This window comes from Polyodon spathula, chromosome 11 (genome assembly GCF_017654505.1).
Source record: "Polyodon spathula isolate WHYD16114869_AA chromosome 11, ASM1765450v1, whole genome shotgun sequence".
In the NCBI taxonomy this organism is placed as follows: Eukaryota; Metazoa; Chordata; class Actinopteri; order Acipenseriformes; family Polyodontidae; genus Polyodon; species Polyodon spathula.
In genome coordinates, this window is record NC_054544.1 from 25,943,200 (window position 1) to 25,966,489 (window position 23,290).

General features: G+C 39.5%; 2 protein-coding genes and 1 pseudogene across 6 annotated transcripts in view; 1 reads left to right on the forward strand and 2 right to left on the reverse strand.

Annotated features, from left to right (window-relative positions):
- dnajb2 (DnaJ heat shock protein family (Hsp40) member B2) overlaps positions 1-14,930 on the forward strand; it is a 37,512-nt gene extending 22,582 nt beyond the window's left edge. For 2 of the 4 annotated variants that reach the window (XM_041264817.1, XM_041264818.1), the window contains exon 9: positions 326-1,965. In XM_041264817.1, coding sequence (XP_041120751.1) covers positions 326-861 — 536 coding nt within the window. In that variant the 3' untranslated portion in view covers positions 862-1,965. Of the gene's footprint in view, positions 1-325; positions 1,966-10,352; positions 12,931-13,987 lie in introns of those variants that run through there. The other 2 variants (XM_041264820.1, XM_041264819.1) reach the window with 2 other exon arrangements.
- A 1,422-nt stretch (positions 14,931-16,352) lies between these two features.
- LOC121323435 lies at positions 16,353-19,365 on the reverse strand (annotated as a pseudogene).
- Positions 16,353-23,290, reverse strand: part of ptprna (protein tyrosine phosphatase receptor type Na) — a 161,820-nt gene continuing 154,882 nt past the window's right edge. For both annotated transcript variants that reach the window (XM_041263786.1, XM_041263785.1), the window contains one exon: positions 16,353-22,843. In XM_041263786.1, coding sequence (XP_041119720.1) covers positions 22,772-22,843 — 72 coding nt within the window. In that variant the 3' untranslated portion in view covers positions 16,353-22,771. The remainder of the gene's footprint in view (positions 22,844-23,290) is intronic.

Sequence of the window (23,290 nt, forward strand, 5' to 3'; positions counted from 1 at the left end):
TAAATTAATAATAATAATAATAATAATAATAAAACAAAATAATACATTTTTAACTCAGCAGGGCTTTTCCCTGCCCCTCTCTCCTGCTGCCCTGCCACACTGTTATAAAAGATTGCTGTGGTATACCATCTGCAGTGTAATATATGATAAATCACAGAGAAGTATGGGTTGAAATACATGGTTACTGTCCAAAGTAACATGATAAACCTATTATGTAAACATGATTTGATTTTCTAAATTACTATTTTATTTTAATGAACATGAAATGGAAGATTCTGAGCAAAATATGTATCTAGCCAGTGTGTGTGTCTCTGTCCCTCTGCAGGTGTGGAGGATGAGATAGCTCTGGCGCTGGAGCTCAGTCAGCGAGAAGTGCAGCAGCCAATCCTCCAGAGCCAGCACCCCTTCTCCCGTGGGGCGCCCACACAAAGGTCCTTCAGCAGCACCCCCTTCAGCCACTGGAACAACAGTTGGGATGAGGATGGGGAGGACGAAGACCTGCAGCTAGCCATAGCCAACAGCTTCTCTGCCATGGAGGGAGCCGGCCCGCACGGAGCAGGTGTGCGCACAGTGGGGGAGTGTACAGGCAGAGGGGGGGCCAGGAGATCCAAGTCGGAGAGGGATTCAGCTAAACACCAGCAAGGAGGGAAAATGGAGGATAATGATGGGAAAAGTGGTGTTACAAGCACTGTGCCAGAGAAATCAGCAGGGAAGGGGAAAAAGGGTGAAATTGGGGATAGAAACCAGGGAAGTAGCTCAGAGGGGTTTGAAGGAAACCAAAGGTCTTCTCCAGAGGCACAGGTAGCGGGAGGTGACTGTGATACAGAGCCAAAGAAAAAGTCAAAATGTTGTGTGTGTTAACATAAATAACGTGCGCTTATTGGCAATCGCAAATAACGTGCACTCATTGGCAATCGCAGATAACGTGCACTGATTGGCAATCGCAGTGATTCACATTTCCTTAGTTTTCCTGTAAGAAGAGTGATGCTTTCTGGAAAGGCAGCTGTTTTTGTTTTTCCATTAAGAATTTTGAATCGCTGTAAATGCGTCTACACACCAGATGCGATGCGATTTTTCGTCAGGCGACAAAGTACTTTTGCAGCAACATGAGCACACGCACCTGAAGAGAGACAGACGATGCGACAGGTTTGAAAATTGCCAGATTTATACAACTGTTCACAATTGCTATTGACAATACCATCATCAGTGCTATTTATTTCACATCCCGTGTCGCCTGTGGTGTGAAAGATACTTATCAGAAGTAGTTATTAATTTCATCTCTACTCATTTACACTTTTAGCATTGTGTCTAGTGTGTAGCCACCTTAAGTCTTACTAAAGAATTTATCAAGACATTGCTAATGTAGAGTAAAAGTTTCTTGTAGAAATTTGCAATTACAGAAATACTGATCATTATGTGTTCACTTGTAATTTGTTTTTATGAATTAAATTTGTTATAGCTAAAGTCTGAAATTAGATGAATTTTGTAATAGCTAGCAAATTTTAACATTATCTTCAGTCTTCAGCTGAAGGGATTATTATCTAATTTCAGACTTTAGTGCATGTAAAACACACAGTGGGTTCTAAGAATCCCTGTTACCACAGTAAACTCGTGGAACATCACAGTATACTGTACGTCTCGTGCAGTGCAGCGTGAAGTGAAAAACAAATACTTTCTTTTCCAGCAGAGTGCGCCAGAGAGCTTTTAGGAATTGAATGGGCTGTATACAGTTCATTAAAAGATGTGCTTCGGGTTTGTTTAAGTCACCTCCCTCTCTTGGGCTGTGTTAACAAGCATACTGTATTTAAGTTAACTTGTTGATTCCAATGTCTACAGTAGTTTGAAAAATGAAACCACCTGAATTTTTCAGCCATTTACAGTGAAAATAACATTTTTATTATTTTTATTTTTTAATTACAAAATTATCACGTTAAAGCAAATAAAGATAACAGCAGCAAAATATTACATAATTATGGTCATTGTCATACTGTTTGTATACCATTGTGTGTGTGTGTGTGTGTGTGTGTGTATATGTATGTGTGTATATATAGGCAGTCCACACTGGTGGAGGGTGGGCACGAACCCGGGACCTCTCGCATTGAAGCATAGCACCGATACTGCTGTACAAAAGGGCTGGCTCCTTTGCAAGGAGTGTATATCAGGCTTATGTCTTCGTATGTGATTACGTCACCTACCAGCCCTGCTGCTGCCTTCCCCCGTGCACGCTACTATATATATATATATATATATATATACAGCTCTGGAAAAAATTAAGAGACCACTGCAAAATTATCAGTTTCTCTGGTTTTACTATTTATAAGTATATGTTTGGGTAAAATGAACATTTTTGTTTTATTCTATAAACTACTGACAACATTTCTCCCAAATTCCAAATAAAAATATTGTCATTTAGAGCATTTATTTGCAGAAAATGACAACTGGTCAAAATAACAAAAAAGATGCAGTGTTGTCAGACCTCGAATAATGCAAGAAAATAAGTTCAAATTCATTTTTAAACAACACAATACAAATTTTTTTTAACTTAGGAAGAGTTCAGAAATCAATATTTGGTGGAATAACCCTGATTTTCAAGTACAGCTTTCATGCGTCTTGGCATGCTCTCCACCAGTCTTTCACATTGATGTTTTGTGACTTTATGCCACTCCTGGCGCAAAAATTCAAGCAGCTTGGCTTTGTTTGATGGCTTGTGACCATCCATCTTCCTCTTGATCACATTCCAGAGGTTTTCAATGGGGTTCAGGTCTGGAGATTGGGCTGGCCATGACAGGGTCTTGATCTGGTGGTCCTCTATCCACACCTTGATTGACCTGGCTGTGTGGCATGGAGCATTGTCCTGCTGGAATTACCAATCCTCAGAGTTGGGGAACATTTTCAGAGCAGAAGGAAGCAAGTTTTCTTCCAGGACAACCTTGCACTTGGCTTGATTCATGCATCCTTCACAAAGACAAATCTGCCCGATTCCAGCCTTGCTGAAGCACCCCCAGATCTTCGGTGTGAATCAAGCCAAGTACAAGGTTGTCCTGGAAGAAAACTTGCTTCCTTCTGCTCTGACAATGTTCCCCAACTCTTAGGATTGGTTTTTCCAGCAGGACAATGGTCCATGCCACACAGCCAGGTCAATCAAGGTTTAATTTTGCAGTGGTCTGTTTATTTTTTCCAGAGGGGTGTGTGTGTGTGTGTGTGTGTGTGTGTATTGCAAAAATACACCCTTTCTCTGCTGTAACCACTAAAAACATGTGCTCGCGTTGCATTAATTTTGAACATAATGAAAATGAAGCTAGAAAAAAACATACCGTACAGTTGTATTGACTTTATCATAGAAACAGGACAGGAAAATATGCTAAATAATTGGCTGTGATAATGTCTGCTGGTTCATTTGTTTTTCATCTAAATCAGAGTTTTTACCTAAAATTGCAATAGTTTTGTTACTTGAAGGGTGGAGTTCTGGTGAAACACCTCCAGGTGGTTTGTGTCTACCCAGAGTTTTTTTTTTTTTACGTTAATAAAATTGCTCCATCTGGCGGTTCTTTTGGAGGGCATTCACCTTTCAGTTCATCAAGCTGTAGGATTCTTCTGGTGTGTGTTGAGAGTTTGTGTGGGGTGAACTGCTTTATCATTGAATTGGTGGTGGTCAGATACAGCCATAGGTACTTCACTGGATTATTGATTGGTTACTACAAATTATGATTTGAGCTAACCTTTATTATGCAACAATTTCCATCAATTTACCAATCAGATGGAAACAATATTTTCGTGAGATGTCGGTGCATATGCAGAACAGTGTTTGAAGTGTTAGCTTTTCCCCACAATGTTAATATTCATATTTCCACAGTATTATATTATACACCACTTTCCTTGATTGATAGCCTTTGTTGAATGGATTTTCAAAACATACATTTCATGGGGTGTAAGCTGGGGGGTAGGGATAGGGCAGAAGAAGCAGAAGGGAGCGGTAAGTAGGACAGAGTGCCGGCTAGAAAGGACCGGACCTGGGATAGAAGAGCAGGCGAGGCCCACTCTAGTAGCAGACCAGCGAAGCTGGACATGGAAGCTAGGATAGAAGGATGGTCACTGACTGAGGGCGACGATGCCGACACAACCCAGGGGCGAAGGACCCAGCAACCGAAAATACATATGAGGGTTATGACTCGGGGAGCCGCCCCTCAGAGGAAGACTGTCCCGGAAGACCGGGACACGAAAGGAGATAGAGAGGGAGAGGTACCCTGCGTCTGAGACCTCTGTAAAGGGGCACTCGTTAGACCCCCAATTGGGCGAGACCTCACACTGCCTGGGACCCGAGATAAGAACAAGGCATAGAGGTTAGTATGGGACTCGAGCATGAGTAGCCACGTCCCGAACTGAAACAGAGTATAGAACAGAGCCTTGAGTGAGGCAAGATAAGCGCAGGAGCTGCGAAAGAACAGAGTGTGGCCCCGGGGGTCTGCTCTGAGTCACATGGTGAGAACCCCCCTGAAGGTCAAGGGAGGCTGAAGCCTGCCCTGAGGTCGGGGAAGTAAGATCACTTGCCCCCCAAAAGGATGGACCCCCGGCTCCTCACCAAATCTCCCACACAGTGAGACAAACAAAAGACAGCACATGCCATCGCATAACAAACAAAAGACTAGAAGGACAAACGGGACAAACAGGAGGATGGTTAGTAATTTAGTGGGATGTGACTATGTGTATACCTGCTGCTCAGTGGAGAGGAAAAAAACCCTTGAGGCAGATTAGAGGAAAACCTCTAGTGGCCCCGGCAGACAGGTAGCCCCCCACTGCGGGCATGCTAGCATTTGTAGAAGCAGCAGCAACTATATCAGGGGAGGATGAATGAATGTAGGAATACACTGCAGAGGAGGACCAGCTCCCCCACATTCGTGATCAGGCTGGGGGGAAGGGGAGAGTCGAGGAGGGAGGCCTGCTCTGGAGACGAGGGTGGAGAGGAGGGTGGCTTGCGAGGAGGTGAGGATGGAGGAGTTGAGGGAGGCCTGCTCTGGAGGAGAGGGAGGGGTCGAAGCGGGAGGCTTGCTCGGTGAGGGTGTAATCGTAGGGAGGCCTACTCACGAGGCGAGGAAGAAGGCCTGCTCGGAGGCAAGGGTGGAGGAATGGAGGGAGGTCTGCTCGAAGGCGAGGCGAGTGATGATAGGAGTGAGAGGAATCAATGAACAGATGGTCTGAGGAGGGGGTGCAGGGGGGTTCCTGCTGGGGAGATACCTTGAAAAGGGGGATAAGGGACTTGATACTTGACGGGTGAGTGGACCGACCACGCTGAATTGATCCGTCTTGAGGTATGCAGCCAAGTGATGCAGTAAGCATGGAAGGCGGCCGAGAGGCAGCTGATCTTCATGGGTAAATCACTGTAGGCGGGAGAAGCGGCTTTTCAGAAGAGTGGAAATTAGCAAATGGCGAATGTATGTTGATATAGACAGACAGGAAGGTGAGGCAGGGTGAAAGCTCTTAAGAATCCCACAAAGGGTCAGGCAGAATGCTAGAATGGAGAGACTGAAGGAAGATGGAGAGAATCCCTAGCACGGATGATGAGAGCCAGGTTTTGATTGAAGGGCTATGATTATTTGAATCTGGGCGCGGAGGGTTGAAGACGCTGAGCAGGCTGTAGAATAGGAGCTCTTGAACAAGGTGGAGGGCTACAGACATGTAATGCTGAGCAGATTGAAGGAAGTTACTGAGAGTAGGATTCAGTCAAATAGCATCTGGAGAAGCTGAGGATTCTGGATTGGGGTTGTGGAAGCAAATGGGACCAACTGACTGAACTTGGATACCGAAAGTAGAGGCAGAAGGAGAGCTGGAACTGAGGGCTGAGGTGGCAGCTGGACTGAAAGAACATATGAATCGGCTATTGGGGAGGCACGGCGCCTTTGCGCCCCATATTCTAGAAATGAGGGCAGAGATGAGATGCTGCCTTTCTATATGTTAGTTAATACAGGATCGATCAGTGGTTTGCTACTATCATGTCAGCTTGGAATGGAAAAGGTAAACTCACATTCATACTTGGGTTTTGCAACGCCAGTTATTCTCTTAATAGTGGAAATCCTTAGCTCATAATCAAGACAGATTTCCAGTCTCTTACCATGTCTCAAACCAAGTATTGATGCTGTAACATTTGGGAGGATGAGTGGAGATATGAATAGGATTGCTGAGGAAGTGCCCGTATTTTGATTTGATGGGGATTAGCGTTAGCCTTGATTGTGGGAATGCTGAGACAATCTGCGTATTGGAGGAAGGCTGGAGCATTATAAGCTCTGGAGAAGTGCAGTTGCAGATTTAAACAGTAAACTAGAGCGACTTTTGCAGCTGCAGTAGTGAGCTGATCTGAAGAGGGAGTGGAGATCTGCTGTAGAGAGGAGCGATTAACAGTAGAGGGCGGGATCTGCTGAACAGAGCCGAGGTCTGAGGAAGAAAACAATGGAGTGCTGTCAGTAGTGTGCAGAGGCCCAGCTGTGAGAGCAGAGATCTGCTGAAGCAGAGATCTGCTGAAGCAGAGATCTGCAGTAGGGAAGGGAGGACTATGATCGGTAGAGTGTGGTGGTCTGCTGCAGAGAGTAGGGATCTGCTGAATGCAGTAGATATTGGTCTTTCAGTGTTAAGGCAGATTTAGATGGAGCCAGAGATGGGGCTGCTTTTGGGCAGAGATGAAAATTGCAGAGATCTGAGACCGCTGCAGAACCAGAGAGGATGAAGAATGTGTTGCTCCAAGGCGTCTGTAAAACCTATTGATTGGTCGGGAGCAGTTTATTGTCTATTGGGGATAGGAGGTCATTGACTGGAACGTTGATAAATTGTAGGAAATGGTTCCATGACTGACTAGCGGCTCGTGTTGATGAAATGATGACTGAAGCTGGTCGGATTAGAGGAGCAGCGCCAGATGAGGAAACACGAATCTGGGAACAGGAATAAGTCACAGGAATGGATGCGTGATGCAGGGAAGCAGGACGTTACTATGATGGTAGATACTGAGCATCTCAAAAACAGCTAAACAAGGTTGCTTCATGACCAGGTCCTTGAAGAGAGGAAGAGTTGAAATTGGAGAACATCAGTTGCTACAAAAGGATGAGGAGGAGAGGAACTCCTGTGAATCCCTTGGAGTGACAAACTGCAGGAATGTGTAGAAAAGCTGGAGCATGTGAGCTTCACAGTGATAGCAAACCAGCTTAGAGACTGTATAAAATTTGTGGTGTTATACTGCCATCTAGCGGTTATGATTAGTATTAACCACTGGCTTAAGTGAAGCCGGGTAGAATATATTTGGTTATTGTGATTAAAATCCTTGTCGGTGTAGAACAACAATTGCGTATTCTTCTAGATTTTAATATCTTCGTTACATGTTTTAGGACAGTTAGTCATATATATAAATACATTAACACAGTATTTAGATGTCAGAATTTGGCGAGTTGAACGAGCCCTCGCAGATTGTGAAAGCGCAGCAGCAGCAAGCCAGAAGACCGCAGCACTGAGGCACGGAGCTTGCAGTACCGGATGAAGCTGCCTGGTCACCATGGCGACTTGCCACTTCCCGCAGTCACGCAATGAGGGAAAAGTTGCAGAACAGCAGTGTTGTTGGAGTTTGTTGTGACCAGTCAAAAGCACAAGCCGCCAGACGTTGAAATGGAGTATGAAATTGACTGGATAGGTCTTTAAAACGTTGAACGTAGCTAATAGAAATCCAGGGCAGGATCTTCTGAAGGAATGGTAACTTGATTGCAAGCGAAGAGTAAAGGAATGCTCAGCTGACAGATCTTTGTGGTGGATTAAAAGAGGAATTATGGCAAGGCAAACGCTGATGACGGGAATGTCAATATCTTGTTGAAGGAGCTTTAGAGGTTTTAGTGGAGGGCCAGTCTGTCTAATAAAGATGCGGATGAGTTGAGAAATGAAGCTGCGGTTTGGACGGTGCTGTTGCTGGGCTGGAGGCTGGAAAGAGCAGGAAAGACTAACGTTGGAGCTCCTCCAGCCAAATGGAGAAGCTGAATGATGAGAAGCAGCACCGGAGAAGGTAGGAAAATAGTTGATAATATCTTGGGAGCGCTGCGCATAGAATTGACCTCCAATGAAAGGCAACGAAGTGTAGATTAGAGGTGAAGCACGAAAAGATGGCGTCTGAGCGTTTGCTACAAAAACGAAACGCTAGACAGCAAAGGTGCAAGTGATCAGGGCTTAAATAGCCCCCTGCTGCATGCCCCCTGAACTACGCTGGCTAACATTTAAATACTGCAACACGTAGTTGTTGTTTTTTTTTTTTTTTTACCAGGGTGTAAACCAAAAGCAACATGTTTTCAATACCAAAGTGTTACTTAGATTGTCAGAGGTTTTCTTAGGTGACAAGCATTCAATGGTCAGAAAAAACCTAATCTAATATTCTTTTTGTAGGAAAGTAAACTTATATATATGATATATATATGAACATATATATATGATTCCGCAGCCTTGGCATGGGGCATTTACTGCCCCGTTTATTCCACTAAGACTCCTTAAATACTAAGGGGTAAATGTACTAAGTGGGCCAGACGCAGTGCATTTTGGTTACGACAATTTGCAAAGTGCACATTTTGTCGTATGTACTAAGAAAAAAATATGTTAACGAAGAGAGCCGCAATATACTGATTTAAATATTATTTGCATCATCTTAGCGAGATCTAGCGAGGGTTGTGCAAAATTTTTTCAAATGTATAGCGGCAGCTGAGTTGTGGTTTGCAGCAGCAGAGTGCCTGAAGGATAACTTCTATACATGCAAGGGTGCAAGAATCAAAATAGCATTGTTTTTATTAAATATAAACGTCATCAGTACAATGCATTTAGTTCCGTCTTCATTGTACCTATTTTAATACTGTTATTTGTATAAAAATGAAAGGCAGTTTAATCCCATCAGATTTTTTTTATAATGAAACCAGACATGTTTTTTCTGACATAAGGAGGTGTCGGATTTAAAAACAATACAATGAAATCTCACACACATACATTTACAGTTCTCTATGTATTTTAAATATAAATAACACTAATGTGTTTTGGGTAGGCTACACATTACATTATGTAAAAATATAAATCTGTACAGTAGGTCTATACAGTATACAGTACTGTAGTAAAATCAAATGAATACCTGGCACACTTTTTCTGTACTTTAGCCTGCTGGTAGCACAAAATAAACCATGGTGCTGCTGCACTGTATACACTGGTGTACAAAGAGAATAAAAGAGTATTTTAAATTGAAACTAAATGATTTTAGCTTTTTTTAAAATTTTATTATTATTATTATTATTATTATTATTATTTTAACCTGGTTTATTTAGTAGCCTAGACAATTAACACACACTAGATCATGGTCCTATACAGATACTCTGGGAAAACCAGAAATGTCATAGAAATTTGTTTTCAAGTCTTGTAAATACACAGACTTTAATGAAAAACAGGTTCTTGGGTGTTCGTATCAAATACATTGAGCACAACTGGCAACATACGAGAAAAAGCGGACTGGGAAATGCCAGCAACAATTGTGACTGTTTAAAAGATGCTTCTTAACAAATTGATGCAATTGTAAGTGTCGCAATTGCCTGCAGATTTAGTACATCTCATTACAATATTTTGGATCCCTCATCTCCACCCTGTTTTTGCGAATTTCTGCAGGAACACCCAGAATTACATATTCATTTAAGGCTAAAGCGCAAATAAGAACTGCGGCTGCAAAGCATTCGTTACAATGATGCTAACAGTGTTGTGTTTGTTTAGTACATTTCCCGCTACACTTCCGACTGGTTTGCAACAATTGCGACAGACTCAACACTTTAGTATATCTACCTCTAAATATCTTGTACAGCTAACACTGCCCTCTTCAAATAGAAGCAGAGTATTTGTACAGCTAACACTGCCCTCTTTAAATAGATGCAGAGTATTTGTAGATCAAGCCATCACAGCAGGGCAGAAGTACCACCACAATGTATAATTAAACATATGCAAAAATCCCATACAGTTGCTGTGACACCCCCAAATGCTATCAATTTACTACTAATGTAGAATGACTGTGGGGGCAATTGTTCTTCATTTATCTAAAGCACGTGACTGCCAAGAATGAGACCACATTTCATTTTGAAGTAGTCTTGGCAGTGACAGAAATATGCTTTTGGGTAAAATGAAGAACAATTGTCCCACACTGATTGTGCATTGGTAGTCAATAATAGCGAATCACACACCTTTAGTATGTAACAGCACAGTAATGATGACACGCACACCTCTAGTGTGTATCATCACAGTAATCTAAGGTGTTTTTAGAAGGCTTAGTGTTGCACATGTTAGTTTTCTCACTGTTCTTTTATATCCTTTTTCAGCAAAGTGAGGAATCTTGTGTCAGGGAGAATTGAGCGCCTGAAGAAACTATTGCAGGAATAACAAAATAAAAAGAAATTGAGAGAAAATTGCAGTGTATTAATTGCATTTTTAAATGGAAGCAAAAAATGGTAATACCGTTTAGTACAGTAAGAGACACATTTTAACATCCCAGTTATATTTGTTCTGACTAATTGTTCATAGGCTGTAGTGTATTTAATTATAACTTTAAGTGTAGCAGCATGGGGGCTTTAGAAAGTGCCAAACAATTAAAACTGTGATAATTGCAAAAATGTTATGCTAAAACCTAGGAAATAGTCTGACATGTCTATAACTATATTTTAGTTTGTTTTTGGTACTTTGTAAAAGACGGTACTGGGACCATTTTTTGTTAAAATAACAGTATGCAAGCATGACATTTGACTTGAATAGATTGATGTTCATATGAGTCGAAGAGTGTTGCCTTGGGTGTGAATGTATTGCATTGACACAGATTCAAAATCTGTATTTATTGCTGGGTTCTCAGAGTTTCTGAAATCTGTATTAACTTAATTGCTGGGTTCTTAGTTTCTTGTTTAGCTGTAATGAAGTGTGCTGCTGTTGGAGGTAGGGAGAGGGCTCACATATGTTCTTCAAGCATGAAAGGCCCCTTTCTGTTCTGGAAAGTCCTCTAGATTTCTCCCGGTGGGTCTGCCCAATCCACGGAGGTAAATCCTGGTGCCAGTTGAGACAAAAACAAACTAAATGCTACAGAGGTTTTACCTAACTGGGCTGGCAATGCTGGCTACCCCTCAATATTAACTAAACAGCCTTATATTGTACATCTGGGCTTTCATTCCTTCCATTTGGAGGTACCATTCCTGAAATGTGCCATGTTTTCAACCATGTTGTATATTTTTATAGTTCTAATTGTAGAAAGAGAACAGAAAACAATACTGTAAAATGATACATATCAGTTACAAAAATGATGTCCAAGTAGTAGCAGAAGTGCACTATATATATATATATATATATATATATATATATATATATATATATATATATATATATATATATATATATATATATATATATATAAGGCTTATTTTGTACCACAATTGGGTAGGCACAGTACACCCAAGCTTCACAAATTCATAGAGCTTACATTTATTTTATTACCCCTATGGATTCGCTGTTATGCGAATGGTATTCCTGACACATATTTTATCATTAAAAGCTGCAAGTCTGACTTATTGAGGGCTGATAGTTGTGGCTCCTTGAGCAATATGAGGTGGTAATCGCTGAGTAATGATCACTTGTCCCAATTTAAACACTTTACAGACTCCTGACTTCCAAAGCTGACCCTACAGCATATTAACAGTTACAGCACAGTTTAGCCTATTTTTGCCTGACCCAAGTAGTTTTGTTTTTTTTTTTTTTTTTTTTTTTTTACTTAAATGTACACTGGCATAAGAAACCACTTCTTACTATCCCCTTACTTCTGCAGTCAACCATAATGCTCAGTATCATAAACTGTGCTGCAGCTGCGCCAGTCAGAATAATAAACCACAGCCCTTCAACCCGTCTGTGGATATAGCTAATGACATCATTTAATCTTACCTGCTATGTACGTCCATACGTATGTTTTCTATGTATTTCATTTTGTATGTGGTACTAGGCTAAAGAATGTTCTCAATGTGCATGCATTACACTCAGGTGGTGTTACTGTGTCAACTTCCAAAGCTTTCATGTCATCAGTGACTTTTGGGGTCAAGCATGTCATTGTTTACACTTTCCAGGAACTAAGTACCTTGAAGTAATGATGGCATCAGAACATTATTTAACAGTGAACTAGATTTCAAATGATAATACATCTCTGCTAAACAGTGCGGCTTTTAATACCTGCTCATTTAGTTCTTACCTGTATTTGTCAGATGTTTCAGCAGAAAGCTCTGTTTCCAACTGATTTAAGACAAATTTATATTCAACCAATTTATAGCAATCCATGATCAGCAGAGGCAGAAAATAGAGAGATGCTGGTTCCTTTAACAAATCCCCTCTATTTCTGTAGATGCTATATCAGCACCCATACAAAGACCACAGCTCTGTCAGTTTCACAGGAACCATGGCAACCAGAACAACACACACCCATAATGACAGCAACATGCCCTAACTCAGTTTTACAGATGTGTGTGTTGTACAAAGTTAACAAGGAAAATAATAATAACAGTAATAATTATGGTAATGGAGGGAATATCAAAACAACTGGAATTGTGTTTATAAAACAATTTGCAACAGTGGGACGCAGAAGCTGTAACGATTGTGTGTGTATGCGTGTAGAGGTTGCATGTTGTGTGTGTAGGGGAATTGAATTGATGTGTAGACAGGGCTTTGAGTAAGGGGGGGGGGGGTATAAGGGGGGAGACCAGAGTGTGAGCGAAGGTTGTGTTTAGGGGAGAGAGAGAAAAAATGTTAGGGTAAGAAAAGACAAATACCATTAATCATTTCAGTTTCATTTTCGACTCCCAGTTCCCTTCCCTTATTTTATGATTTTATTTTATTATTTCTGTCAAAAATAAACTGCTTGAGCCTTCAACTCAATCACAGCCTCAGTCTCATCTTTGTCCCAAGATCCTGAAAACGCTACAATACACATATAAGATACTGCATTGTAAGTGGCGGGCAGAGATTCTATCCACTGCAGTAAAAGCCACCTTGTAGAGACCATCCAAAACTACAGTTGGTTGAAAGTCATAAAAACAACCAACAGTGCTTGTATGTGGACATCTACGTTATAGATGATTCGATGTGCAGTGTTGAATCATGGGGAAGTCATTGAAAGTGTGCCTTAGGTTACACTGCCCCCTAATGCTAGTAAATGGTATACAGCAGTGGTACTCAACTCTGGCCGTCGAGATCTATTTCAGTTCTGGTCTTTCTTCCAATCAGGTCCTATATTAGTGAATTGCCTCTTAGCCTCTTCAATTAACTACATTAGAACCTGCTTGGAGTAAAAACCTGGACTGGATTAGATCTCAAGGGCTAGAGTTGAGTACCACTGAATAAAGCAAGTGATTTAGCAATGAAAACACGCTGGGTGACTCCCAGGGTCGCACAATAGGCTATGTTCTTGTTCGTTTTGTACCAGTGTGAAGTTGGACCCTGTAAAGTTTTATAAGAAGGTTTATTGCTGGTTTTACATATTATAAAATATTTCTTGTCCTAATTTTTTAATTTTACTTTTACACAATAATGGTATTTTAATGTTTGGGCAGATCAGCTCATCAGATGTAAATAAACAAATAAACAAAATGACATATTGAAATTCAGATTTATAAATGACTGAATGAAAACGACACCACTATCTTGCACACTTAAACAGGCATCAAAAGTAACTGTTCCTCATGCTTATGTCAGCAGTATTGTATTTAACTCCAGAATTGATAACTGTTCAGGCTAAAACGTCACCCTTACACCCATGAGAAGTTGTTTTTTTTTTGTCACAGAGGTAAATGGCGTCCCAGCTCAAGCAATGGCTTCTTTGTGAGCTACACAGTTGCTTTGTGTGCAGTTCATGCAGAGGGGCATGTGTCGGGCCTCTTGGGTGTCAGGACAGGGTGTAGGATTTATTAATCTTTCTCTGGTTTGCTTTTCACAGGTACGGCCTGAGAGAGGAACCCTGTTTATAACAAGAAGCCTGGACTATTAGAAGTTTTCAAAGTTTTATTTGAAGTGACTTAACTTGATCTTCATGTAACGTGTAATTAATTGTGTTGTATTTATATAGATAAAACTGGATTTACAGATTCAAACCTCTTAATCTCACTGTTTATAAATGCAAATGAATGTATTCTACCTTTCTAAAAGCAATGGGACAGCCACTTTCCCTATTGTACTAATTGAGGTTAGTGTAGTCAGAGAGAGAAAGAGATTTTAAACAAGTCTCTTCTTGATTTGTTGAATCTGAGTCTAGTTTTACCTTGGTTTGAGTGCAGAAAGACACACACATGGTTTGCTTTACTTCACTCCACTTCTCTATGCTGAAATATAAGTAAGAGTTCCCATCCAAACAGCCCAACACTATTTTGCTTAATTGCTCCCATAAATCATACAGATGTGGCCTATTCCATACTTGAACCACTGGTTTCAAATATATGTAAAATTGGAAAGGTATTTCCCTAGTTATTTTGCTCACAGCTCTATTATAACCTGTTGGTGGATGTTTCTGGTGTTTTGGGGAACATTTTGTTACAAAAATCTGCAATTCTGTGTATCCACCCACTGCAATGAAGGTGTATACTCATTTTCAAATCAAATTCAACTAGTTGTTTGCAAGTTAAAATCGTTCATAGAAACGAACATCCAAACAAGAAAATATAAAAGAACAATATGTGCTCTTACATAATTATATTTATATAAAAAACAAAAGCATAGATGAATATACATAGGTATGTACATTATATACCTTCTGTATGTTATCTTTGAGACTGAACATGTTTTATTTAAATTATTTACATTGTTTTGGGATTACTGTGTATTATGGAGGGTAATTGTTACAAGGAGAATGAAACCTTTCTTAATAAAGAAAGTTATAATTTTCACTGCTGTCTCATTTGCGAATTCTTGTGTAATGGCATTTAGACTAAATGCTGTTTTGGTAACACTGCCAATAATTTACCAGGCATCCTGAGTTAAAACAGAACAATGCAACTTTTTACAAGGATGCAGAGAACTTCTTGACAAGCATGGCTGTGTGGTGTGCATGTATGCAGTGTGGGGAGCACAGGTTTTCGTCATTGCTGTGTGGTGTGCATGTATGCAGTCTGAGGAGCACATGTTTGCGTCATGGCTGCGTGGTGTGCATGTATGCAGTCTGAGGAGCACAGGTTTGTGTTCTGGCTGTGAGAAGTTGTCGAGCTCCGTTGGAGATTCCACAGGCAGCAGCATTGACTCTGGTGCTCCAGAAGGTTAGAGAGGCAAGATCAGCAGGGGCTGTTTCTTCTCATTACACTACAACAAACCCTACTGAGCTCAAGCACTCACCTGCAGAGCTGGTCTGCCCTCCAGAGGGTGGAACTCACCGATATCTGCTCTCGTGCTCCTGGGTGTAAAGAGGCAATTGGCTTGGCAGTGAGATGGAAGGTTGCCCACTGACCTTCAGTTCTCCTAAGCTAGTATGAAGAATTGCTGTGGAGTAGGACTGTAATTGGACATTCTAAATTAGGGGTAAATGAATTGGGCAGTAAAAACATCCTTTATACAATGAGGTGGACCCTTTGCTCCCCCCACAATGGTGTTGGTAAGTGTCTGCGTGGTTGATGTCAAGTGATTGGATTACACTGTGTAACACATTTTTTATTTTTTTTTGTTCCTGGGTAGTAAGTGTTATTTCCTAATTGCTTATGCCTCAAAAGTATAGAAAATGGCTATTATTCCCCACAAACTTTGCTTTTTTGACCAGGACAGTGACATTTCAAAATATCACTATTTCCAATGGGAAAACGGGCAAATGTGTGTCTTCTTGTTCACATAAAGTCAGAAAAAAGCAACATATGAATCCAAATTAACATGTATTTATACAGTATAATATACAGTATAATCGTAAATCTTGAAAAACTACTCACTTCTAAGTCTTTTGTAGTCATTTTTGTATTACTTTAGTATAAATACATGTTAATTTGGATTCATATGTTGCTTTTTTCTGACTTTATGTGAACGAAAAGACACACATTTGCCCGTTTTCCCATTGGAAATAGTGATATTTTGAAATATCACTGTCCTGGTCACAAAAGCAAAGTTTGTGGGGAATAATAGCAATTTTCTATACTTTTGAGGCATAAGCAATTAGGAAATAACACTTACTACCCAGGAACAAAAATTGTGTTACATAGTGTTATCTATGTATGATATACAGCACTACAATTCACTACAGTTTATCCCAATGATTCTCAATAGCACTCAGACATGCTCTTTGAATAGTGTGCAATCTGTAGGTGAAAAATAAGTTTTCTCAGGCAAATGTATGCAGTTGCACAACTTCACAGACACATTTTATTCACATCAAGATACAAAATAAATATATATTGTTTTAATATAACTTTTTTTTTTTTTTTTCCCCACTGGTTTGCTACAGGTATACACCAATATCAGGATAATAATCTCAACAACAACATAATAATAATAATAATAATAATAATAATAATAATAATATCATTTAAATAACGCTCCTCTGTCCAGGGAAGCAGCAGTCTTTACAACACTTGTTTGGTAGGACGTGGAATAATAATGTCAAGGGTAGGACAACCATTCTGCTAGAGCACATTTCCCTATATTCAGATATAGAGCTCCTTAGGGGGGGGTGGGGGGGAGGAGTAAGACAAATGCCTTTAAAAATGTAGATAGACAACATGTGACATTGCATAAACCAGAGTCCAGCAATCAGTGATCGTTTGTGAGAGATGATGGAGGTGCTGCTCTGTGATAATATTTTACCTATGCTAGCATAACGAGTTAATTCAAGTGTGTCCTCTGCTCTTTATTTAACCCCTGTAGTTTGAAAGGAGAGAAATCCATCTCAGTGTTACAGAATGAGAAACCAACTCCTTGAGAGTATTCAAGAGAACTTGAAATACTGATTACTTAGGTGTTTGGTTCTAGTTTTGTAAAATGAACAACTGTTTTTACCTCTTTCAAAAAATAGGATTTAATTAAAGACTGGAGTAAACACTTTGAAAATAAAGTCCTAAAACTTGAATTGCATAGTTATCATTACATTTATAAAATATTTCAAATACTTGTTACATTTCCTGTACAAAAAGGTGGTAAATAATACGTCCAAGGCAGCTATTTGTTAAGCTGTTGATTTACAGCAGAACTCTTGGCACTTCAGGTTTGGATCTTTTCTAATGAAATAAAACTACCATTTAAAACCAAGTGTTTAAGCTATGATGAATAAGCAAGAAACAATACAAGACTTACCCTGTGGTTCCAGGATAGTTCTATATAATAACTGGGGAGCAACTTTTTCAATGGACTCTTCCAGTTGATATCTCCTATATTAACCGTCTGGGGCTGGTTTTCAAAACTTTGGAAATCGGATTTTGCTGTTTGATTGTATCTCAAAATTGGGGTTTTCAAAACTTTTAAATGCGATCAAGATTTTTCTGATCCGGATGTTGTTTCTGATCTTATTCAGAAGGTGGACTTAAGTTATACAACTCCGTAAAACAATTACATTTCATCTCCATTTTGATGGAAAACATAATATATCTTAAAAATAATGTAATACATTATCCACGGTTTCTTTTATTGTATTATTCATGTTGTTGTAACACTTCAATAACAGCATCTATCAAATAAAGAAAATGAAAAAAACGCTGTTTGCATGAGAGCATAATTAAATCCTGATAATGGGAAATGTCATTTGTCCAACAAATATAGACTATACACCCACATGTGTGTGCGTGCTATTCAGAAGAAAAAAAATTAAAAATAACGCCTACATGTCTTTTAATGTAAAGGTTTAAATTAAATTTTAACAGGACCTTTTTAGAAGTAGTTCTTTACAAAGGCATCTCTCATTGCACATCCAGCAAGTCGATCCTGCTGTGATGTTAAAGGTGTATCATGGTGGTGTTCTTGAGGATCTGGAAAGTCATCATTCAAGTTCTCCCCAGTGAATGGCACCTTGCACATAATAGGAATATTGTGCAATACAATGCATGCTAGAATAATGTTGCATGCACATGACGGATCCACACGCAGGTAATTCAAACAAGCGAGTCATCGATTACACACCCCATTTATGCATTCTATTGAACATGGGCACTGTTGAAATGCACATGCGCTGCATTAAAGTTTTTGTTTCTAACAAACCAATTTAGATATGGGTAGACTGAAGCATGCGTATTTAGATATGGGTAGACTGAAGTATGTGTATTTAGATATGGGTAGACTGACGCATGTGTATTTAGATATGGGTAGACTGAACCATGTGTATGTAGATATGGGTAGACTGAAACATGTGTATTTAGATATGGGTAGACTGAAGCATGTGTATTTAGATATGGGTAGAGTGAAGCATGTATATTTAGATATGGGTAGACTGAAGCATGTGTATTTAGATATGGGTAGACTGAAACATGTGTATTTAGATATGGCAAAATGCGTAATCAGCCACGGTAAAAGTGGATAGGCACTGTCACCTAATATTACACCACCCGGTCGATTCCTCTGGAATTCCTGGTAGATGCCACTCTCTCTCAAGATTCTTGAGTCTTGAACAGAGCCTGGTTATTTCACTATACAGTTAATTATGTTAAAATCTGCATCACCTATCAGTTGCACATTGATGCTATGATGTCCTTTTCTGTTGACAAACTCCCATTCACATTCATGAGGTTCTTGAATATGCACATGCGTGCAATCTACAGCTCCGATAGTGTTAGGCATATTTGCCAAAGCAAAAAAATTGCGCTTTGTTAGAGCAATCTGCTGTAAGTCGCTACGAAATGTAACAGTAAGCATCTGCTTTTCTACAGACAATGAATGGCTCCTTAAAGTACTGCGTTCAAGATTTGGTCGAACCAGGTCTGCGATATATCTAATATCATTAAGGCCAAATCGGTATTGTGTGTAAAGTTCATCATTGGTGTATTGCTCCAGTGGTGTTGGTCGCTCACTGTATATTTTCTTTCAGTATTTTTTACATTGGTGGAGAGCTGCTTTTCCTTTACCTTCATATCCCCATATATACATGGAAAGGCTAATACAAGTCCACAACCCTGATTTGTCCCTAATTATCTAACACTTTGTTTTTATTGACACCTTTCCTACTGTAGCCTATTACAATGAAATCCTCACATAACTCCCACCATTAGAAGGCAACTGGCAATGATGTATACATTGTATTAAACAGCCTATTTAAACAATAAAATAAGTAGCACACACTATGTTAGCAAGAAGTCAAATATGGAGGAAGAAGTGGTTGCTGTTACTCACAGTAAAGGGACAAATGTCACCATTTCGGAAACGCATGCTCTCCTAAAAGGAATTAAACATCATTATTTCGTAATTGTGTCTAGTTTTAGTGGCAGCACAGCTCGGGGTAATTCGAGCAACACTGCTAAAGACAAAAATGCAGCTTGGGTTGATATTTTAAACCAAGTGAATTCCACTCGGTCTGGCCAAAAAAAAATCTTGGATCAAATGAAGTTAAGATAGAAAAATTTGAAGCCAAATACCCCCAAACTGGCAACAAACCATATTGACGTGAGGATTTCACAGATTTGGTCTTAGACAGCATTGGAGAAACACGATCACCGGCTTTCCACGGAATATCCTCAGTTGCTAGTGGAGGAGAGTCGGAGCTGTATCACATTGTGGACAATACAGGAGGCAAAGAGTACCATAATGTGGACAATACAGGAGGCAAAGAGTACTCCACCTACGAGCCTGTACCCACTGACTTCAGTCAAGATCTGCAGCCCACGACAGGCGAACACAACTCTAAAATTTTGCCTCCTTAAACAGCGTCTGAGAGATGCAGGACGCCAGAGCGAGGAGGATGTTTAAAGAGCTTCAGAGAGATGCAGGACGCCCGAGCGAGGAAGATGTTTAAATCTTTGCATTCGGTTTAGATTCTGTGCAATATTTTGTGCTAATTATGTAAACTAATGCTTCTTCAGTTGAATACCATGATTACCAGTATAGTTATTTTTTTATTTACTTATTTGTTTATTGTTTGTTTGTTTAATCTCACAACCAAGTAAATTTGTGCACTCATATGGTCCTCCTATTATTTTTCCCCTTTAGCTGTATTGTGAATAAAGAAGCACACCTTGGAAAAAAAAACAAAACTGACTTCGTAATCGTGATTATTTCTGATCTGGATAAATGTAATCCAACACTGTCTTTTTCTAAAAAACAGGATACAAATCTGGTTCAGTTTTATCTGGATTAAAAGTTTTTAAAAACCGGCCCCTGGTTATTACTGGACACAGCACCGGTACCAGAGTGTGCCTCCAGCACAAGCTGCCAAACTAAAAGCAATTCTAACTGCACCGCACACAGCTGCTGTCTTCTCTTGCTTGCTTCTTAGCTGGGAAAAACAATTGCTCACCAGAGACCATAAAAAATACTACACGGGGTTGTGTGTGATAAATTCTATTATCCTACACTACCAAGTATTATTCTCTATATATTACAGAGAAGTCTTCCTGTTTTAATGCAATGATGAAGGGTGTAGAGAGGCTGGAGTTCTCTATAGTAGATGATACTGAGCCATACAGAATCAATACTGTAGAGCTCAGGCATTTCTTTCAGTTTACCTTAAACCTTGGTGCTCGTAGTCAGACTTCCAAGAGAATGTACTGTTGCCATGGTGAATTAATCAAATTCCTGATCCCCTACTTAAGCCTGGAATAAATTTAGGGGGCACAGTGCTACATGTATCTGTTATGATAACAAGACTCACACAAACAAAAATGTTCTCACATATTAAGGGTATGTTTTGGAAAAGGCTCTCCACTCTCAGTTATACAAACATGTGTCCATGTCTAGACTACCCACTGGAGAGGTTAGCAGAGTGGTGTGCCCTACACAGAAGTGGTCTTAGAACAGAACTTGTACAGCAAATGTTTCAAATTACAAATTATATGAACTGGGCGGATAAATACAGACACGCAACCTCAAGACAGTTAGAAAATTACTAAAATAACCAGAATGAGTTTGAAAAGTATCTTGTGATTTTAAGGAAGGTTTTTGTTACAAACTAGTGACCTGCTTTTAGAACAGACAGGATAGACTTTTAGTGAGACTCATATGAGAATGTCTGGTCAATTAAATGACATTATGAAATGCTTTCCCACATTTGCTTATGAATTGCTTAGGCACACATTTGATTAGTTCATGGAATTTACCCCTGCATGAAAACTGGAGTCTCTTTGATAGGTTTGAAGGTGTTTGAAAGCTAATACTTTTTAGGTTTTTGGATAAAATTGAAAAGAACTTTAAATATTCCACTAAGCCTATATACCTATTTGTCTTGTAGGTGCTAAAGGGGTTTATTGGTGGCTACTGGTTCTAACTGTGCCTCTTCTGGTTGTGAGAGGGGGAGGTTAGGGTCTGACCCTGATTTTTGGATCAAAATTTGTTCAAAATGATTTATTTATTCATAATTTTTATACCCAGAGTTGTATACTTTATTTATTTATTAATTTAGTTTTTACTGATTTTCATAATTATTGTATAATCTGCATAGGAATCCTTTTCGTAAACAATAAAACCACATTATGCAATAGTACTTATTTATTTACATGTTTTTCAGACTTTCCTCTCAAATCACTATACAGTTGATCATTTGTAAAAAGAAACACAAGGCCACTTACAGGCTAATGCAATCTGCATTTCCAATTTGATGCTAAGTCAAAGTGCTGAAAGGACACAAACAGCTTTCTTTTTCAATGTTAAAAAACCTATCAAATCAAAGACATAATATGGAACACAAACCTCCTGGTTAACGTTGATTGTCATTAACATTTCTGTTTGCTTTTAAAGAAACATCACTTAATTGAGAGGCAAGTCTAAAACACACAACAACTGTAGTATGCTAACCTATTGCCTTCTGATTTATCACTGAATAAAGGTTGTAATGCCATCTAGTTATACTTACCCACTTGGGGGGCTCTTGACATGAAAACGTGTAGTTCTAGCAACAAACCAAAAAAAATCCACAAATGTTCTCTGTCATGCACTCCTATTCAGAATGCAGATCGTATGTGCATTTTGTTTAGCAAACATACTACGTTACAAACAGCTATCAGTCTGCTGCCTGGGGAGAATTTCATTCTCTAGTGGACTGAGCTTGGAAAAGCTAGACAGCCAGAATGCATTGCACCTGTTTTCCTTTAACCTCTGTGGTATCAGGAGTCATTTTACAATAGAAATGCGTAACAGGTAACATTTTTTTAATTGGTTCCATTAGTAATTACCACTTTGGTTTTATTTTTGTTTTCTGTTTTTCCACCCCCTCACTTTATAATCGGCACCCTGATGTTAAATTCTTTGTTTCTATAATATTTTATCCTGTTCCAAAAGCAGGTCTTTAAATGGAAGGAGATTAAAAATTACTACAAAAAGTCCACAACACATGCATGGATACATACTTATTAAACTTGTAATTGGCAAGTGTATAGAATCAGAAAAATATGTTTGTAATATAATATATTTTGCGTGAGGACTTTGCTGCCTGTATATGAATCAATTCCCAGATTGTAACCAACACTGAGCTTTGTTATTTCACAGATTGGGTTTGGATAACTTCACTTATGAAAGGGCAGGGGCGGGGCTGTCGTGTGCTCATGTAGTGGTGTCTGCATATTAAAGGTCAGGTTTGCTAGCGGTTCAATCTCCACCCCACCTCATGATGCACCTCACTCTGAAATCACTGGGGCAAAGCCTTCAGAATGGCATTGACCTCTTCAGCGACTGCTGTCAGTGCAAACTCAAACTGGTCCTGCAGAAGAAAAAATAAGAGGTTATTTCTGAATGTGTTCTGCTTGGTTCTCTAGAGCATTAAAGTTTTTGTTTCTAACAAACCATGTGTATGTAGATATGGGTAGACTGAAGCATGTGTATGTAGATATGGGTAGACTGAAGCATGTGTATTTAGATATGGGTAGACTGAAGCATGTGTATTTAGATATGGGTAGACTGAAGCATGTGTATTTAGATATGGGTAGACTGAAGCATGTGTATTTAGATATGGGTAGACTGAAGCATGTGTATTTAGATATGGGTAGACTGAAGCATGTGTATTTAGATATGGGTAGACTGAAGCATGTGTATTTAGATATGGGTAGACTGAAGATGTGTATTTAGATATGGGTAGACTGAAGCATGTGTATTTAGATATGGGTAGACTGAAGTATGTGTATTTAGATATGGGTAGACTGAACTGCAT